Consider the following 20158-nt stretch of genomic DNA (forward strand, 5'->3'; position numbering starts at 1 on the left):
AACTACACTGCAGCAATTACAAGTCCGCTACGATGCAAGCTGTCACATCAAACTGCAGCAACTACAAAGATAATTTACTTTGACATAGATTGCCATGTCTCAACAGTCAGCATAGAGAAGTGTGCCATGAGAATTAGTAGTAGGGAGGTTCAAATAGACCTAATGATGCAATATCATTAACTATGTGGTAATCTCAACGGTGTAATCTTACAAAATGTTAGACCCAATTTCTCGATGCATAATAGTTTCAATATCTTCTGTAGTCACCATCATCAGCTTTGTTTTCTCTCCAGGTTTTCTATTAATTCGAATCCGCAACCAGCTAACCATGTTGACTGACAAACTTGTGTTTAGAAGCTGTAGTTGATAATAAGACTAGATAAAAAGCAATCATAGCTTGGCAAGAAACTTTCTTGAAGATCTACACTATCAGAGTCTGATACCAGTTATATCACCAACATAAGGAGTGCGGAAAGATAAAGAAAGGAAAATGCGGAACAAGGAATTATAATGGAACTTCCCAATGCCTCATGGACACAGCTCTCCACTCTTAAATCCACGTAAAGTTTAAAAAAGAGAACACACACGTACGAGAATACTGAGTATGCTACCCCAGAAGCACTAAACAATTTTTTCTACAAAACATAAAATGCGTTTTGTTACATGCAAGAAGCTCCTATGCTTCTTTTTTCTTTTATAGGACATTGTGGAGGTAAGAGTGAATTACGTACTCTTGGTATATGCTTCCTTGGTGTAACTAACAACTGGAATTTTGATGTGAAGAGTATAACAAGTAGAACTAATCTGATTTCCAGTACATTCTATAGGCATTGACATTCCTTAGCTGGTAACTGGAAAAGTTTCCTGCTGACATCATCGATATCATGAAAACAAACATCACAAATAATCCTTTGCATAGCCCTAAATTTTTTGCTAAACAAATTTATCTGTAAACTGAGTTCAGTTCGCTTACATTTAGAGTAGAAATCAAAATCAAACCATAAGTACATTGATCTAAAGAAACAAACACCACAAGCAGAAACCAGCCAGACTGCCAGATTGTATAAATTAAATTAATACAGAACCATTACATGTGCTTTTAGGTCTAAGAGTCAGTTTAGCCTAGTCTCGAAAAACGCCAAAAATCAAACAGAAATTAAATTTTCTTTTACATTTTTTTACTGAAATAGACCAACTAAACTGAGTATAGCAACTGGTTGGGTCGGTTCGGCAGTCTAAAATTGCATTGCAGCCAGAATCATAAACCTCCGGCAACTAAGCACCATATCAACAACCAAGACAGACCATAACAATCTTATAACTACACGACAGACACTCTACATAGTTTATAAAGAAGAGTTACTAACGGCGGTTCTCGGAGGGAATCGTCGGACTTTTGGCGCCCACTTCTCTGGAAAACAACATAGAGATAATTCAATATAACTCGGTAGAATATGAGGAGAAAAAATCAAGAAAAAAAAATCCCATAAAATAGAGAAGGTGATAGATTACGCCTAAATAGAGATTGAAGAGCTCGACAATGGCGGCTCGCGCCGGGTGGAACTGGTAGGTCCGAGAAGAAACCGTTGCAGCTGTAGTTGCGGCTCCTGATCTCTGCGTTTGATCCATTTTTCTGGATTCTCCACTCTTCAGTTCATCTTGAGCGGAGATTAATTTTATGAATGCCCGTCCCAGTTCGAAAAATCAGGGGAAGAGAAAATCGTCACTAATCAGCGTTGTCGAGCTATTCATCAAACAAAGAAATTTGGTTGAACTTCAAGACCGGTGAACGGGCCGGGTCGTCGGGTCCATACAAAATATCGAGTTACAAACAGTAGATTTCATTTAAAAAAAAGTTATGTGAAAAATATATTTATAACAAAAATAAAAATATGTTTTTAATTACTAAATTAATTTTATATGTTTAATGCTTATTATAATTTAAATTTTAGTTTATTTTTTACAATTTAGTTTCAATATTTTTATTTTTTAAATATTAATTTTCTTAATTTTAAATAAAAAATAACAATAATTTAAGTCTCATTGGTTTGAGAGGAAAAAAAAAAGCATGTTTGGATTTACTCTCTCACTATTGCAAGGCTAAATTTTTACTCTATCTATTTGGTATATTTAGTTACATTTACTATTTTATTTTTCCCTCACTAACATTAAATATTTTTATTTTTCTTTAGTTAAGCTTAATATATTTCTATTATCCTCATTGATTTTTTATTTTATTTCCACTCTTCACAGAGTCTTGCAATATTTTTTTATGATTTCCAGATTTTATATTTATAAATTTTAATCGGCACTGTCACAACTTCATTCAATATTTTTTTTTTATTTTTTTTTTTAATAAAACTTGGTAAAAATAATTTCTCTCCCCGACCTCATTTTTTGCTACATACCTATTTTATTCACTGTTTAATATATTTAATCTCTATAAAATGTAATTATAAAAGGCTGTTAATCCAAATCAAAGACCGGATTTTACATACGTTAAATATTAAATTGTAAAGTTTAGGAATTTATGATGCATGTGTTTAATTGTCTCTCGAGGCCGCGTGGATTTCCCGTTTCAAACAAATAATAAAACAGAAAATATAACAAAAACCTGTCGGGAATATGACCGTTTGGAAACTGTACGGAGTGACACGTCAGCAATTACACTGTAAAAAAAAAACTCCCTCCTCGTAGACCGTGACTCTACACCTGACTCGAAAAACCACACCACAAGTTATAATCCCTTTTTAATTTTATTTATTTAAGGCGACTGATGTCTTGCCAACAACAATTTACTGGTGGTGTGTGGTGGGCCTCATTTGGTACGATACACTGCATGTCATATCATCCGTCCGATCTCTCTGTAGGCTTGATCATCAGCTGCAGAAAACAACAAACTCAAAACCCATTAAAAAATCCCACCATCTTCTTCTTTATTACCAGCAAAAACCTCAGTTTGTTTTTATTCTTTTTTTTTTTTTTTTGGGTTTAAAAGACCACTGTTGATCTTCCTTTTAAGTTTTTAACTACTAAAAACGCACCCTTTCGTTTTAGCTTCAGTTCATTTCACGCTCGCTTTCTCTATATTTACTCGCCGTCTTTGTTGCACGCAGACACAAGCCTTAAAAGGAGCTCCCTTTTCTATCCCTCTGTCTGATTTTTGTTTTTCTTGAGCTCCTCCTTTTCTTTTCTCGCTTTTTCAGTCGCTCTTAAGCTCCTTTTTCTGGGTTTCTTGCGAGATTTCGTGGCCTTGTTTGTAGTTTTTGAAATATTTGAGTTTTCTTTTTTTATTTACTGTGAAGATTCAATGGCTATGATTCTTCTTCTCTTCCTCTTGGCAGTCTCTTCTGTTTCTGGCGACAAAGGTAAGGTTCTCTTGCCCATTGCTTACTTCTTCCGTTTCTATTTGTGGGTTTCTTTTGTGGGTTTTCTTTCTCTCACTTGGTAGTAGCCTGGCACTTTGTGAATTTGCTGAAACTGGAATAATCGTTTTGATTAATCTGCACTTGTTTTCAAATTTTGAGCTTATGAATCTCTGGTAAACCTTTCGGTTTCATTATAAAGTTGGTTTCAGTGTGTGCATTCGTGGTTTTTTCCATATGGGTTAGACTCTGTGAATGGTAAGCATTAAGCAATCTTGATTAATCAGGGTTTACTTTATAACTCACCAGTAGAATTTCTTGAAAGAAATTAGTTTATTCATAACATTTTCATGTTAATTTATTTTGTCAAATCCATCATTACATTTCCTTCATTGTCATTAACAGATTTTTGAAGATCGACATTATCGGATTTATTTGTTTTTGAAAAAGTGACATTATTAGATCCTTATAAAGGCTTAAGCTTGTTATTATATTTGGTTAGCTTTTAATATAATCTTTTAATTAAGAAAACAGAGAGGTATTTGGTTTCAACTTGAAATCTTGCTCTACTTTGTATCATGATTCTTTCGGCAGATATACAGATAATGATGGGTGGAGAGAGAGAGAGAGAGAGAGAGCAATGTTCAAAGTGTTTTACTTTTGGTTATTTACTCTGTTTCTGTCAAAGTAGAAGCCTCTGTAGAAAACTCTTTCCCTTTAAATTTTGAAAATCTATGGATTCTTTCTCTTTTCTCTTCCTTTAGGGGAATCTAGGCCACATTGCGTCCCACCTCATTTGTCAGTCCTTTACCTGTTTGGAGACGATAGAATTTGTTGTAGGACAAAAATACCCTTAGCTTCAGGATCTGAAAGTGTTCATCCTGAAAACCTATGCTTCAAAGGGTATTGGTGGCATTTCTCTAACCAGCATTACATGTTCTATAGTTTGTCTGGTATATGCCAGGGCCCATTACCAAACTCAGCTATTTTGTTAACTGAGTTGTCCTAATTCACCATCATGAAGATTGATCCTACAGGGAAATCTAGTGAGTGGTAACCTATCAAGTTATAAGGCAATCATTATGAACCCTCCTTTAACTTTTTATGTAATAATTCTAAGAATGATTATGGTGTTTGATGATTGAAAGTATTTTAGATAATAACATTTAGGGAAAATGTGGTCATCTATATACAGATACCTTAAAAAATGAAGAAGTTTAGGACAAAAATGCTATTCGTATCATGTGCTGTTATCAACATGTGGCTACTTCTCATTTTGGAAGTGTAATTTTGTTTCTATTATTATAAGCGTATCTCTCATCTCATAAATGATGATGAAATCTGATAATGACTTTAAGATCTGCCATGAAAGAATGTTCAAGCAGTGAGTGAAAACTGACTAGCAAATGAAACCCACCTAAAGGACTATATAGGTCCCAAGGTACAGCTAAAGGATTTTCAACTCTTTACTCATTCTAAGTTATGAAGTTAGACATCTATAGTATCTTATCTGCAGGGACCACTGGAGTCCATGCTCTTCAAATATCATTTTGCAAGACTAGTTTCCTGATGATGACTGATGAGACTCTTACTGTCTGTTTGTCCCTTTCTCTTTTGTTAGCAGTAGCCATTGGCTGCATATGTTCATTGCAGCTCTCTCATTGTAAGTTTGTGTATATCTTTGATGGCTACATCTTAAAAAAAGTCCACACCCATTTAAGTGGTTCTTTGATCAGAAATCTGCAGAATTGGTTTTTTATGGTATCTAAGATTTCCTTGATGTCTCTAATTTCCTGATTGCATGTGTAATCTAATACTGTTTACTTGTTCCACCTATGGTATGTTTGGAATAGGTGAACTAGTTTTGCAGAATTTATTTAGAAATTTATACTTCGTGCAAGAAAGGTAAAAACAATACCAGAAGATAGGAAATTCATTCCAAATAAATCCTCGCAAAGTTTAAACAATACTCTTCAGATTTCATGTAAATGGTGGAATTTGAAATGTATTGTTATAGTTCTACTTAAAGTTTATTTGAAGCCTCTCGTAGTTGGAAATTCATTCCAAATAAATCCTAGCAAAGTTTAAACAATACTCTTCAGATTTCATGTAAATGGTGGAATTTGAAATGTATTGTTATAGTTCTACTTAAAGTTTATTTGAAGCTTCTCGTAGTTGAACTGCTTATATATTTTTAAATGAATTTCACGATAATAGTTTATTTATTCCATAACATTTCCCTAGTTGTGCAATTTGGCATTCTTATCAGTTGTAAACAGTTAATCCACGGGAGGGGTGTGTGGGCTCTTAATGCATTTCACTGTACATACATTGTTGAGAGCGGATGTTACCTCTTTCTCTAAGGCTTAATGTGGTCTGGTTGGGATATATGGCTGCTGAAGCCAACAATATGTGATTTCTAATTAGGAAATTTGATTAATACAGGAATGGGAAATTATTTGATTTATTACCCCCATGTCTCAACCAACATTGTTCCATGTTGTTTGGTAGTTGGGGGATGCCTGTTACTGTTTGTATTCGGTAAAGATGGTTTATCTAGGCAAGGATTTACTGGCATGTGCATGGTATTTGACATTTCGTGCCATAATGTAAATGATAATCATGGACAGCCTGCTTATCTAAACCATTGCCTTTGGGTTACTATTTGCAGATGCCTTTATTGGTGTAAACATTGGCACAGACCTCTCCAACATGCCTAGCCCCACTCAAGTTGTCGCTCTTCTCAAGGCTCAGAATATCCAACATGTTAGGCTCTATGATACTGATCGAGCAATGCTCATAGCACTTGCTAACACGGGTATTCAAGTGACAGTCTCTGTTCCCAATGACCAGCTCCTTGGCATTGGTCAGTCTAATGCCACAGCAGCCAACTGGGTTGCACGGAATGTCATTGCCCATGTCCCTGCCACCAACATTACTGCTATAGCTGTTGGATCCGAAGTTCTAACAACTCTTTCAAATGCTGCTCCAGTCCTAGTTTCTGCACTAAAGTTCATCCAGTCTGCCCTTGTTGCCTCTAATCTTGATCGTCAAATCAAAGTTTCTACTCCACACTCTTCTTCCATTATCCTGGACTCATTCCCACCATCCCAAGCTTTCTTTAATCGTTCATGGGACCCAGTTATGGTTCCCTTGCTCAAGTTTTTGCAGTCAACAGGATCATATCTCATGCTTAATGTTTACCCATACTATGATTATATGCAATCAAATGGTATTATCCCATTGGACTATGCACTTTTCCGGCCCCTCCCTCCTAACAAGGAAGCTGTGGATGCTAACACACTCTTGCATTACACTAATGTCTTTGATGCTGTTGTTGATGCAGCATATTTTGCAATGTCCTACTTGAATTTCACCAACATTCCAATTGTCGTAACCGAGTCTGGCTGGCCTTCAAAAGGTGGTTCATCTGAACCACAGGCAACCCTTGACAATGCAAACACTTATAACAGTAACCTGATTAGACATGTGCTTAACAATACTGGGACTCCTAAACATCCTGGAATTGCAGTCAGTACTTATATCTATGAGCTCTACAATGAAGATTTGAGACCTGGGTCTGTTTCTGAGAAAAACTGGGGACTTTTCGATTCCAATGGTGTGCCAGTTTACACATTGCATTTGACAGGAGCAGGGACTGTGCTCGCAAATGACACTACAAACCAGACTTTCTGTGTTGCTAAGCAAGGTGCTGACCTGAAGATGTTGCAGGCAGCATTAGATTGGGCTTGTGGACCAGGGAAGGTGGATTGCTCACCTCTGTTACAAGGGCAACCATGCTATGAACCAGACAATGTCATTGCACATTCGACATATGCTTTCAATGCATATTATCAGAAGACAGCCAAGTCCTCTGGGACTTGTGATTTTAAAGGGGTGGCTACCATCACTACCACTGATCCAAGTATGCAACCAGAGTAAAATGATCTAGTAGTATTTTTAAAATGGGGAAAAGACGAATTTGCACATAAAATCTTGACAGGATTGGTTTCTATTTTCTTTTGCATGGCACGAGAGACTGGTAGGTCACTTCACATTGGACAAATAACAGGACTGATCATGTTCTAGGCGGGCAATTTAATTTTTGAGATATCACAATATCATGTTTGAGTTTTTGTCACTCATTTCTTTTTAGCTCAAATAAATGTGTTTTTTGTTGTTGATCTATAACGGTATCATAAATTCCCTTTTGTTTCATTGCCGCAGGCCATGGATCATGTATATTTCCGGGAAGGTATGTACCGATGTTTCTTAACATTTAATATCTGTTTATTCTTTTAAAAGAAGATATCTGTCTGTCTGGGTTGGTTTACTTATTTTTCTTACTCTACTCTCTATTGAGTAGATATTTTTTTCCCTGTTCCCCATTATTTACCTCCTCTCTTTGCTTCTCTTTTTCCAATTGCAGCGGTGGGAGAAATAGTACCCTCACAAACGGCACCTCCCTAGCTCCTTCAAATTCCAGTACCTCAGGCTGCCCTTCACAGTATTTTTACGGTGGAGATTCATTCACAGGCTCTATGATTACAGGCATTCTGTTTATAGCTGCAGTTTTCTTATAAAATTGCAAGAACTCTTTTGACAAACATTGAAATCTTAAGAAAATTCGGCTTCTGTTTTGGGTAGAAAATGTCGCATACCCAGTTTTGTCCTTCTGCAGAGGAGTTAAAGAGGGTGAGAAAGTTTGATCGAACAGGCAGCAAGCAAGTTACAAGTAGTTGTAAGGTGAGTTGATCGGATTTTGAACTAAAAAATCCGTGGTGATTTATTTGGGATTTGATTATTGTTATTACTGTAACTATGTTGTTAAGATAAATTGGTTGTATTCTTTGAACTGGATATGCCATATGTCCAGGGTGATGTTTTAATTCAGTAAGTAGTTGTATAATTCTAAAATACAGAGAATCAGTCCTAAACTGAAAGCAATTAAAGCCATCCTAACCAAAGTTACTTATATCAAATATACACAAAAGGAAACCAGATCAGAAAATTCAAAACTCGAGATCATCACATAAACTTTGAATGAACTTGGCACGACAAACATCACAAATGAAGCCAGCAGAAGCAGAAGCAGAGTAGCCAAGACTGGTATGTGTTTTGCAATATGGCTTATTGCAAACATCACATTTAGGAAGCTGAAGCCAACAAGCCGAACACAAAACATCGCTACAGGCAGCTTCTTCTTCCTCCCCATATTCAACACACCCACCACACTCCTCACACCTTTGAATGCAAAAGCTGCATCCCCTGCACTCCCTCCTCTTACATGATTCTCTTGGGCAATCAAAAACCATCCTGACTTCCTCACACAGCCGGCAGACCTCAACATCAATAACCCGTAAACTTTGCCAGTGTCCAGGTGATTTTGGGTTTCTGTAAGTGTGGTAAAAGAGAAGAGGTTGCTTTAGCTGCAATTCAGTGTTGAGAGGGAGAAAGCTGCGAAGCGTTTGGAGATGGTGTTTGTTTATGTCGTAGATGCCATTTATTTGTAGGGTTGTCAGGCTGTGGGGATGATGATCTGAGAGTGTCTTTACAGCTCTTATGACTCCCTCTGGAGTTAACCTTGTGCATCCTGTTAAGCAAAGCTGAATAAAAAGCATGCCATTTCTTGCATAATTAGTACAAATTTCTAAGGGGGACTTCTTATTTTTGCTGAATAATCAAAATATATCAGACTTTTTGAACTCTTTCTGCATGCATGTAAGACAAAGTTATTGAACTTTTTTTTTTCCAGGTTGATTACTGGAATTAAAAATCATGAGCTAGGCCCTTATTTTGATGAAAAGAATAGTGTTAAACATAAATAGTGTTAATTTCCTGATCATGCAAATCATCTTCATAATTGTTTATTAGAATAGAGAAATAAATAACAGGAGAAAATAAAAAGAAAGTCAAAAGAAGGGGAGTAAAGCACTGTTCTTCAAGATAGGATGCAATTTCCACCGAGAAAATCTTATCCAATTAATCCCATCCCCAAATAAATTCAAAAACCCTTTGATATTATATACCGATAAGATTCTTTAATGGATTCGCAAGCAAATTAAATTCAAGAAAATTTATATATTTATGGTAAAATTTTATAGAAATTGATACCTTGTTGATAAGAGGGTTAGTTTCAGCAACACGTCGAAGCCCATCATCGGTGATCTTTACACAATCCATGAGAGCTAAAGTTGCGAGCCTGCCATTTGCCTTGGAAGTAACTTTGATCAGAATTTCATCGGTCAACCTTGAGCTCAGAGTCCTATCAACGACGACGTTTAACCATGGCAATACCTCCTCGTTGACTGCATCTCTAAGCAGAACGCAAACTTGACTCATGGCAAGAAGCTCGTATAAAGGAAGGTAAGCCAGGAGAAGTAGCATAACCTCATGGGGCACTGATACTGGCTCTGACTCTGGCTCTGCAACCTGAGTTCTGTATTCAGGCCCTAAGGAACCCAAGTTGGGATCCGCTGAAGATGAAGTTGAAGGTTGATAATTTGACATGGCTGTGAGGAAACTGGAAAGAGGCAGGAAAGCGTACCGTGCTTTTTTGTTCAGAGTTGGACCAACGACACTACAAATATTTAGTCGGCAAGAATGGTTCACGATTACAAGAATATGTACATGATTTTTTGCTTCCTCGCGAAGCAAATTATATCATGGTGTCGTGGTAGTTTTTTTACCGTTAAATTTTTTAGGTATTATTTGAAAATTTATATTCCTCTATAAGTAATATATATATATATATATATATATCAAATTAACTTATAAGTTGTCTTTTTTAACATTTACATCAAATCTTAGCTACATATAGACTTTGGTCTTAGCGGTGTACCTTTTCATTTATTTTCAAGAAATTAAAATTTATGGTTTAGTTTATTTTCAAAAAATTGAAGCTTGAGCTCTGTACTGTTCGTCCAAACTATGAGCATGGATAAAATATAACCTAAATTTAAACTCTAAAAAAAAAATATTCGAGATACTTAGAATTGCAACAGTTAAAAATTTTTTTGACGATAATAATACCAATGGATTTTATTTATTTGACTCATTCTATGGAAAAAAATCATGTAAATTGAAAGTGATAATAAGCATGTTGATCCCATTGAGAACTAGGACTTGGTTGACTTTATAGAGTATAAAAGAAAAAATTAGATATTAGAATGTTTGATATGTTAGTAGAATGGGGATTGAGATGATGGGTTTTGGGAGCCCTAACCATTAACAAATGTTATGTTCTACATTGAAAATTATGTTCTTGTTTATTGTCTTTTCTTATGAAGATACAATTATGATCATGTAGGTCAAAAAATAAATTTTTTGATAATAACGATTGAGTTGCTCTTAAAAAATATTTAATTTGATTTATGATTCTCAATTTAAAAATTTGAGTATCCAATTAACAATCTAAATTTTAATTCATCAACTATAATATATACAATTTTCTACAAATTTTGATGTACCTATGAGATCGAGTATAAAATCTGATTTACTCATTTTAAATTGAGTATTAGTCTCTCTTCTTTTTCTATAAAGTACTGAATTCTACATATTTATATAATTGAGTAATGAAGTTCTAGAAATGATATAAAAAGATGTGTTGTTTTAAATCACTTGACTTATTTGAGAGAGCATGAGTGATGACTATTTTGGCCAGAGAATATAACATAAGAAATTTCGGAGTAAAACCCAGAAGATATTTATCATGTTTATATTGCCATTAATACAAAACAGACAACAATAATATTTATGATGTTGCAATCTATAATTGTATGTTTAAACTTTGAACCATTCTTGAAATTGGTAATGTCATTACCTACAGCAGCCAGTTTAGTATCTTATATATAAAAACCATCATTCAATGTTCCATGGGCTCAACTGCAGTCTTGAAGAGAAGAATATAAACCTTGTCAATTGAAAAATACAAAAATCCTCCCAGAGAATGGGTTACATAAGAACCGAAGCTAGTTCCAACAATGCAATGCCAGGCTGGACCACACGAAGAGTCGAATTCCTGCAAATCACAATACAAACAATTCAGTTTTAACTTAACTGATGGAGGAGAGTTTATTTTTCTTTTCCCTGTCGCGAAAAGATTATAGAAACAAGCGCAGCTTTGCATATGGCAGAATTTATGGAAAGACATCCTAAGGAGTCCTATCAAGAAGGCTGGACTAGTTGCAGATTCTCATGTTAGTTTCCATGTCTTCTTCAAGCTTTTACCTATCATTATAGACAGGCAGCAGAAGAGCTTTTCCACATAAAAATTGGTTAATAATTGAGAAACTTGCAACTAAAATGCCTTGGTGCTGAAAAACAACAAATAGTTTTCCTAAAGTCCTGGTAAACCTAAGGAGTAAAAATTCTGAACAACCTAAACCGTCGGTCAATATTGATATTACTATAAGGACAAAATATAGTACAAGGACGTGTACTTGACATATATTGGGAGGACTTACACATAAACGAGAGAGACTGAAAATTATAGTCTAAAGTTTTGTAAAATTAAGAAGAATGAGCTAATAGAAGAATTAAAAAAGAAAAAGATACGAGGAAGATAACTACGCAAGGATAGGGGTAAAACTTAGCAGTAGCAGAAATGATGAATGATTTTGATCTCATGATAGCTGCTTCAAACTAACAGGAAAAATGGAAAAAATTACGAACAAGAGCATAATAATGTCTACTAATGAGCAAGAACTTCGGGTGCCAAAAACAAAATGAGGGATTTCATTTGCAAAAAAAGCCTAATTACTAGCCTGACTTGGAGTTGAAAGAAAGAAGATTTGATAAATCAACTGAAACCACATTGTCAAAAGGTGTTTACAGTTGCTAATAGATCATATCCAAGCATAAAACTCACAATTTCTGAATTCATAGCAGAGATCAAAACTCCGAAATAGGAAGAAAAAGAAAAGGGAAAGAAACAAGAAATCAGAACTTGATAAACAAAGGAATCTACCTTTTTAAGCGCAAGAGCAAGACGCTTACTGTCGAGCTTGCCAGTCATGGAGTCAAGCTGTTCACGAGCGCACTTGAAGGCACGGTTCTGAAGAGCCAGAGGCATATCAGAGGCCCTTACTCGAACATTAAGCTTATCATTCTGCTCCTTCTGCTCCAATGCTTTCTTCTTTTGGATCAAACCGCTGAGGAACTTGCTTCTCCTCTCAAGCTCCTTCTCTGCTCCCTCCATCTCTCCTTCTCTCCGCTTCTCTCACTCTCTCATCACTCAAAAGAGACGCAGAAAACACAGACTCATCTCTTATTTCTGCTTCTTCTTCAAGATCAACGTGGAAATTGCGAAGTTCTTCAGTGATTCAATGGCAGTCAAAAGACACCTGCACCAGGTGTTCGAGGAAAGTTCTGAAAGAAGAAAAGGAAACAAGGAAAACCAACAAAGAGAAGAAAACAAAAGGGTCCAAATAGTAAGTCCTATTAGGTTTCTTTTTTAGTGTATATATCATTTGAATTTGTGTCTGGCGTATGAAGAGGGTATTGGGTTAGGCGTAGAGGAGACAAATTAGTGTTCTTTGATTAGTGGGAAGCTGCCGACCAAGACAACTTTAAGGAGTATAATATACCTTTTTTTAGCAGAAAAAATGGGTAAGTGCTGGTCCTACAATCCTACTTGTACATAGAAGAAAGTGATTTTAGTCTTGAATTAAGAGTTTTTGTGTATTTCATGTTCTTTTGCTTCTTACATATTGGCTAAACAATATGTAAATGCTTCTAGATCAAAAGAAAAGAAAACAAAAAAAAAAAACGACGTTGGAAAAAGTTGGCGTTTGGTGGGATACTGTAGGAAACGACTGTGGGCGTCGATGCTTCTTCAACATTTAATTATTAACTTTGTTCAAATTATTTAATTGATTTTTAACTTCTTTCTTCTTCAATTGGGGAAAAAAAAAAAAAAAAAAAAAAAAAAAGATTAAATGCATTTGGTCGATCAGGGGGTTTGACTGCGGGTGAATAGTGAAGTTAGTCCGTGAAGAAGATAAAGGGCGCGGGACCCAGGAGGAGGAACTAAAACGGTGCCGTTTGCGAAGGCCCATTCACTTTCTTGCGTTAAAAACCGGCAATTGCGGGGAGATGATCTAGTGCGTCCGTCTTGAACGCCTGTCATACGTAATGATATCCTAAAACAAGTTTGTTAAGGATTATTACTGTGGTAATCGTCAAATGATAGAAGTATAAAATGTTTTATTTTTCCTATTCTCCTCTCCAAGTTACACCATATGAGAAAGAGGCTTGGCTCTAATTACGAAGAAAGGTGTAATAAAATTATTAATTGAAATTTTACAAAAAGGAAAAGAAGTGATAATGGAGGTAAATGTAATGACAGTAGTTAACGTGATGATGGTAAGAACTTTAATTTTAGCTGAGCTAATTTTAAAGTGTAAAAAACTTTTATATTGCTTATATTAAAAAAAAAATTAGTCTAATTACATATTTGGATTAACTGATATAACAATTAAGTTATTCGTTACATATTATATCAAAATTTATATTTATTATAATTGTTTCATAAATTTTATTTTTAACCCAATTGAATTGAGTTATCAATTAATAATTATAAAGTTTGTTAGTCATATTTTGATCTTATTGTAGTAAATAAGTTTCTTAAAATTAAATTTAACTAGTTAAAAGTTTTTTTTAATGGATAACCACTTTAATTTAATTTTTGTAAAATGCTTTTATAGGAGTAGACAAAATTTTGTATAAGATTCTTATATGAAACATATATATTCTCTAAAGTAAGATCACACCTGTATTTTACAATATAAGTACTTAAAATCAGTATAATAATATAATATTTTATTAATCTTTTATTATCATATCGTATCCAAACTCTAATTCAAATTCTAGAAGAACATTTCCAGCAGCACACAGTTCAAGTTCTACATTAATCTGGTCATGCCAACTTCCACCACAGGGGCCCTAGTCACGACCACCACATGACTCATTTGCTCCATATTTGCGTTCCACCCTTTTACAAAGAAGCAAAAAAATAATATAAAAATACAATAAATATTACTTAATTATCATTAGTTAATTACTTCAATAAAAGGATTAAAGAATTAATTAATTACCAATTGACATGTTAAACCCTCGATTTTGAAGTTCGCGATACTGCTGGGTGAGAGCGCATAACTCGCAGCAACAATGAGCCAAACAATCTTCACACGCATTTCCTTTAAGCTCATACTCCTTTCTCATCTTGCTACGGTAACAGTAAGAATACAAGCATGCACATCCCGTCAAAACAGCTAGTATTGCGTACAGAGCTCCACTTGTTTGACAAGCTGTATGTTAATTAATTATTAAACAAAATTAATTATCATTAATCTTCAAAAATTAATTACTTTTACTTACTTGTGGATCCTCGATCGACAATCTCAGCTATCCGGCCAAATGTAATGCATGGACACCAACACGTAAGGCAACCTAAAGTAAAACGATCACGTATTTTTAAAATTTTAATTAAGACCCACAAGCAATTTTCATAAAATTAAACCGAGACAAGAATTAATTTAGGTTTGAAGAAATAAAATTCAAATTGCTGACAGTTTGGGACATCAGAGCAGCAATCAAAGAAGCCAGTGGACCATTCTTGCCCCCTTGCAGGCTGAACACTTGGGTCTGAAGACTGCATGCTGAGAGAATTTTATTTTATAATTCTAAAGGAAAGAAAGAAAACTCACACTTTCTAATAACACAAATGTGTTATACATACATACATATATATATATATATATATATATAATGCTTGGTGCTTGGTATTTCGACCTTCTTACATGTGGTTATAGTGTATAGAAATTATTTTAATTCATTTTATAAATTGTTTTTCTTTTTTTAATAATACTCCAATATCAAATAATGATAAGTGAAAAACTAAATACTCCAATTCGTTATTTACAAGTCCATAAATTTAATCATTTTTCGTTTTGTTTGTATGAAAAATATTTGTATTAATTTTTTTTAGACAAAATATTTAGTAAATTTACAAAATTAAATAATTTCTTTAATCAAAAGTCATCTTGTTGATATATGGTCCCTCACAAAATTTAAAAGTCCACGTGTAACTTGGTGATTGGTTAAGCAGTGATGATTCATGGATTGATTGCAAATTGCTGCACAAAATAATAATTAAAAAGATGAAAGTCAATTAATTAAGAGGAAACATTAAAATCTATTAAAAGTGGCAATTATCTCTTTCAAAATGATTTGAAGTTAAATGTGTTTGAGAAACCATATTGGGACTAATGACATACGTCAGAGAGAATCAACACAAGAGCTGACTTTTCTAGGGTTTTGACCAACACTTGTCCTCGTTAGTGTTAATCTTCAACGAGACAATGGCCATGGAAAGGTTGCAAAGGAAGATAAGCCAGCTGTGTTAACTTAAAAAGCCTGTAGAAACATGATGGTGAAGTCCCCGTCAAAAAAGCAAAAGCTAAAAAAGAGTGTATAATATAAAAGCACTTACTGTGAAAAAAGTACTTATTGTACAAGGGCATGCTTAATGTAATAATGTTCTTCATTATTGTTCCTAGTCTCATGATTTTGTCATTTCACTTAATATCCAAAAGGGTATGGTTAGTGTTAATGCTTTTAATTATGCTTACACTTAATAATTATAATTTAACTTAACTATACAGTTGGTACTTCTATATATTTATGAATATGGTTGTCATTAGATTAAATAAATAACTTTGATGTGATGAATTGAAAATATTTTGGTATGTCTATTTTAATTTTTTAAAATCACTTTATCTAATAATTGATATTTTATTTTCGTATATATCTATTATCTATTTAATCATTTTGAATATAAAAATGTAACAATATTTTTATAAATATGATTTGTGATTGATGTATTTTGAACTTATTTCGTAAGAGTCATTCCTATAAAATAATAAGAAATTTTTTTTCTAAATTTTAATTTTTCCACAAAGTACTTAAAATTATTGGAATTGTTTATTGAATTGAGGAGATTATTCAATAAGAAGTTATCATCAAATCAAGAGATACAAGAGCACATGATTTTAGCTACTTATTTTTCTTTCTTTAATCTTCATTTATAATTTTTTTTTCATAATATTTGTCTATTAGTTAACTTAATGATTGTGATTATCATAAATACACATTCATATTTGATGTGTTTTACAGTTTTAAAATTGTTATCGTTACACTAATATTTATTTTTGTGCAAGATTATGCCTCTAATTTCATTAATAGTAACCCTAATTGGTATGTCCGATACATTAACTGCCCGACTAACAAGTTAATCTCCTATTTGATTGTTTTAAATTTATTAACTACATTCTTAGTTAAATTACTATGTATTTTTGAACTATACATTTTATTAAAAGTTACATAGTTGTTCCATAAATAAAAATCAAAACTATATTTTTCTGATTGAATTGTAAATACAAAATAATTTGTACAACTAAATCAAGATTATTAGTTAATTACAAGTACCCTAAAGTGTTGAAACTCAAAAGTGTGCTTGTTATTTTGAATATAAATTCAAATTCAAGTAAATATTCTATATGAATTAAATGATTGAATTAAACATAACGGTTAATAGTAATATATTTTGAATTTGACGTTATAGGATTCAAAAAATATTAGATAAAGTTATTTGAAGCATTAAAATTTACAATTTTATTTATAAACCTAAATACAGCTTCAATTTAACTTAATTCTCAAATATTTAAAGTAACACAACAAGATATTTATTATACAAAATGAAGAAATATTTTCTACTTAAAAACCATATGCGTTAAATATTTAATATTAATGAAATATATATATATCAACACCACCATGATTTTGTACTAGTAGTGTTAGTATATGAATAGAACTAGATAAATAAATGTCCGTAGTAAGTCAATTTTAGGCTCATTACATGGACCTCAAATAAAAAACTAACGGTTAAGCACCCACTAGAAGCAATTATTTCGAAATTTGGAAACATCCCTCAAGGATTTACAGATAGTTGAAGAAAAATTAATTATCGAAATTCAAATGTTGTAAGTAAATCCATTTAGGGTGAATCTATACATAAAACCATATACCAATATCTAAACAGGACAGTACGTACGAGAAAGTGTATCCTAAGATCAAAAAGACATATTTCCTGCATAGCCCAATCAAAGTTTCACTAATTAGCATTTACTCCTCGAAGCCCAGTTTCCTTTGTTTGGCCCAATACCCAGTCCTATGGTCTAGTTACATGAAGAAAAACGTCGCCGTTTTCAGCTCGAATATAATAAAGAAAGAGAGAAGAAGCCAATGAAATTGGCGAAACTAAAAGAACTGAAAGGGGGTTTCTGGGTTTTCTTGGGGAGAGAACAAATAGAGGGAGAGCTAAATGGAAAATTTTGAGAGGGAAGGTTTTTGGGTTTTGGGGTTCAAAGAAGAAAAACAAAAGGGGGTTTTCCAACGAGAGTCCAATTTCTCTCTTAGAAATATCGTATGGCTCATTCAATTATCTCATCATTTTTCATTTCCCTTTTCCATTATTTCCTCTTTACTTCTCTTTTTCCTCCATTTTCTTGCTTAAACAGACTATGGATGATTTTGGATTTTTCAGATAAACAAAACAAATTTAGTCAAGAGCCTTAATTATTTGATTGGAGCAACAATACAACATATAATTACTGATCATAACAAAGTTCATATATGTACATATACATATACATATATACATCTTAATGACCCCTAGTACAGAAATTGAGGTACTGTTGCAAATTCTGCTTTATCTGCTCATGCCTTCCTCTACCACCGGTGCCACAGAACCATTCATTTCCACCTCCCTACTCTGTTTCTCCATGTTTCCATGCCACCCTTAATTAAGGGTCAATTAACAACTAATATCAGACAACAAATTAAATAATCACCATAACCCAAAAGAAACTTAATCCCTCCCAAAAAGAAACCCAGAAAGTAGAAAACTGAAACTAGTGTCATACATGAAGATAAATATATATACCTATAGACATGTCATATCCACGGTTCTTGAGCTCACGATACTCTTGGCAGAGAGCACAGTACTCACAGCAACAATGAACACAACAATCGCCACATGGGCTCTCCTTCAACATGTACTGCTGCCTCATTTTTGTCCGATAGAAACATGAATAGCAGGAAGCACATCCAACCACGCATGCAATTAACGTGTATAATGCTCCGTTTACACCACATGCTGCAAAACCCACCTTGAATCATCAATTCCGATATAAAAGATTTTCCTTTTTCAATTTACAGATCATGTTATGTTTATAATGTTATTTCAAGTTACTTACACGATGATCCCTTGTCTATAATCTCCGCGATCTGGCCAAAAGTGATACATGGGCACCAACATGTTATGCAGCCTGCCAAGAAGCGTTAATCGTAAACTAATTGCAAGATCGAGCTTGCGAATTGGAATATAGTGATATAGGTTTCTTTTTTTAGCTTCCACTTACAGTTTCGACAGTCGGAGAAGCAGTCGCAGAGACCCGTTGACCATGGACGCCTAATTTTGGGCCTGGCAGGAAGGACGGCTGGTTGTCGTTTAACATCAGGAGCACCGTAGTATGAACTTGTGGAGTTCACTGGAAAACCATTGGTTGCGGTGGTGTTAGTGTCGGTGGATTCAGAAAAAAGAGGTGAGGAAGCAAGAGGACGGGCCGCCATGAACTTCTCGTGACTGCGCGCCTGTATTTTTGTTGATTTACAGAAGAAAACAAGATTTATAATAATAATATCTCTATATCTATCTTTACTTGCATGTATGTATTTGTTGTTTATAAGAGATGGTCTTAAGTTGAAGATGAAGACAAAGAGAAAAAAAGAAAAAGAAGAAGATGATGATGAGAAAGTTCGTGGAGATTATTGGAGAAATGGAGTGTAAAATATCAGTGACAGTGAACGAAGCGCAGTTTACCGAGTCAAGGGCAGCCATGATTGGAAAAGTCAAGGCGCGTACTATTCACTTTCTTCGTAACTGCAAGGAAGATCCATTGCCGTTTCGAAAGTTGATTGGGAAAGCTGAGCCAATCCTTGCACCAATAAAAATATGACACGTCAGCCGCTTATCCTCCCAATCACTAATTTTTTTTTTCTTAATTCCCAAAGCTCAGAATTTGGTAGTTTACTACTTCAGTCGGATTCTTCTTCTTCTTCTTCTCATCTTTTAGTGGATTATTAGCTGCAGTTTTTGGTTCCAGTGTGCTAAAGAATTTTGTAATTAAAGGAAGAAAAAAGAAAATAATTTTAGTTTAATATACATAAATACATAAGTATGTGTCATATGTTTTTGGGAAATTGTTCTAAATTTTTTAAAATTATCATCACTAAATTTATTAAAGATATATTCAGATTTTAAATATTAAATTCTATTGATATTTTATAATTTATTTTTAAATGTAAATAAATTTTAATATTTTACCACTAACATGAAGAAAGAAAGAGGGATGTTGACCGATGAGCTTATGGGTGATGTGATGGGAGTGGGAACACCCTATAACGCCTCCCATCCAGACACGCCGAGTGGGACAACGATAAGCGACAAGATTTTAAAGACTTCAAACGTCCAGTCAACAAGTCAACGTAAAAGTATTCAGATAAAAAATTGAAAATTTATGAAAAAGTTTTGAAAGGTCAATTTTTAAAATTAAATAAATTTTGGACTCGTATAATTTTGTTCTAATACTAATTTTTTTTTTTTTCTATTTAACAAACATTCTTTAATGTTTTATTTAAATTATAAAATTATATAGATAATTATTATATTA

General features: G+C 33.8%; 6 protein-coding genes across 7 annotated transcripts in view; 1 reads left to right on the forward strand and 5 right to left on the reverse strand.

The window, feature by feature from the left end:
* Positions 1 to 1760, reverse strand: part of LOC110823743 (mediator of RNA polymerase II transcription subunit) — a 65627-nt gene extending 63867 nt beyond the window's left edge. The window contains exons 1-2 of the mRNA XM_088214062.1: positions 1513 to 1760; positions 1368 to 1411 (exon numbers count right to left, since the gene is read on the reverse strand). Coding sequence (XP_088070188.1) covers positions 1368 to 1411; positions 1513 to 1629 — 161 coding nt within the window. The 5' untranslated portion in view covers positions 1630 to 1760. The remainder of the gene's footprint in view (positions 1 to 1367; positions 1412 to 1512) is intronic.
* Positions 1761 to 2971: 1211 nt separating this feature from the next.
* LOC110823757 (O-Glycosyl hydrolases family 17 protein) lies at positions 2972 to 8274 on the forward strand. The gene is made up of 4 exons (XM_022054221.2): positions 2972 to 3368; positions 6037 to 7290; positions 7593 to 7620; positions 7795 to 8274. Exons 1-4 carry the CDS (start codon positions 3311 to 3313, stop codon positions 7946 to 7948), a joined length of 1494 nt encoding a protein of 497 aa, XP_021909913.2. The 5' UTR covers positions 2972 to 3310; the 3' UTR covers positions 7949 to 8274.
* A 24-nt stretch (positions 8275 to 8298) lies between these two features.
* On the reverse strand, positions 8299 to 10004 carry MEE11 (RNI-like superfamily protein). The gene is made up of 2 exons (XM_022054223.2): positions 9480 to 10004; positions 8299 to 8971 (listed from the first exon to the last, which is right to left on the reverse strand). The coding sequence occupies exons 1-2, from the start codon at positions 9873 to 9875 to the stop codon at positions 8378 to 8380; spliced, it is 990 nt and encodes a 329-aa protein (XP_021909915.1). The 5' UTR covers positions 9876 to 10004; the 3' UTR covers positions 8299 to 8377.
* Positions 10005 to 11046: 1042 nt separating this feature from the next.
* Positions 11047 to 13060, reverse strand: LOC110823782 (Dynein light chain type 1 family protein). Its single transcript, XM_022054259.2, has 2 exons — positions 12334 to 13060; positions 11047 to 11385 (listed from the first exon to the last, which is right to left on the reverse strand). Exons 1-2 carry the CDS (start codon positions 12562 to 12564, stop codon positions 11230 to 11232), a joined length of 387 nt encoding a protein of 128 aa, XP_021909951.1. The 5' UTR covers positions 12565 to 13060; the 3' UTR covers positions 11047 to 11229.
* A 1105-nt stretch (positions 13061 to 14165) lies between these two features.
* On the reverse strand, positions 14166 to 15137 carry LOC110823839 (protein PLANT CADMIUM RESISTANCE 2-like). Its single transcript, XM_022054326.2, has 4 exons — positions 14937 to 15137; positions 14745 to 14816; positions 14462 to 14674; positions 14166 to 14358 (listed from the first exon to the last, which is right to left on the reverse strand). Exons 1-4 carry the CDS (start codon positions 15022 to 15024, stop codon positions 14270 to 14272), a joined length of 462 nt encoding a protein of 153 aa, XP_021910018.1. The 5' UTR covers positions 15025 to 15137; the 3' UTR covers positions 14166 to 14269.
* A 2834-nt stretch (positions 15138 to 17971) lies between these two features.
* Positions 17972 to 19273, reverse strand: LOC110823891 (protein PLANT CADMIUM RESISTANCE 2-like). 2 transcript variants are annotated; one of them, XM_022054388.2, is made up of 4 exons: positions 18848 to 19273; positions 18683 to 18754; positions 18370 to 18582; positions 17972 to 18224 (listed from the first exon to the last, which is right to left on the reverse strand). In XM_022054388.2, exons 1-4 carry the CDS (start codon positions 19056 to 19058, stop codon positions 18136 to 18138), a joined length of 585 nt encoding a protein of 194 aa, XP_021910080.1. In that variant the 5' UTR covers positions 19059 to 19273; the 3' UTR covers positions 17972 to 18135. The 2 variants fall into 2 exon arrangements, with proteins under 2 accessions (XP_021910080.1, XP_021910081.1); XM_022054389.2 differs by having other exon boundaries at positions 18183 to 18247; positions 18848 to 19202.
* Between the last annotated feature and the right edge of the window lie 885 nt (positions 19274 to 20158).

Source organism: Carica papaya, chromosome 2 (genome assembly GCF_054855325.1).
Source record: "Carica papaya isolate Zhongbai chromosome 2, ASM5485532v1, whole genome shotgun sequence".
NCBI lineage: Eukaryota > Viridiplantae > Streptophyta > Magnoliopsida > Brassicales > Caricaceae > Carica > Carica papaya.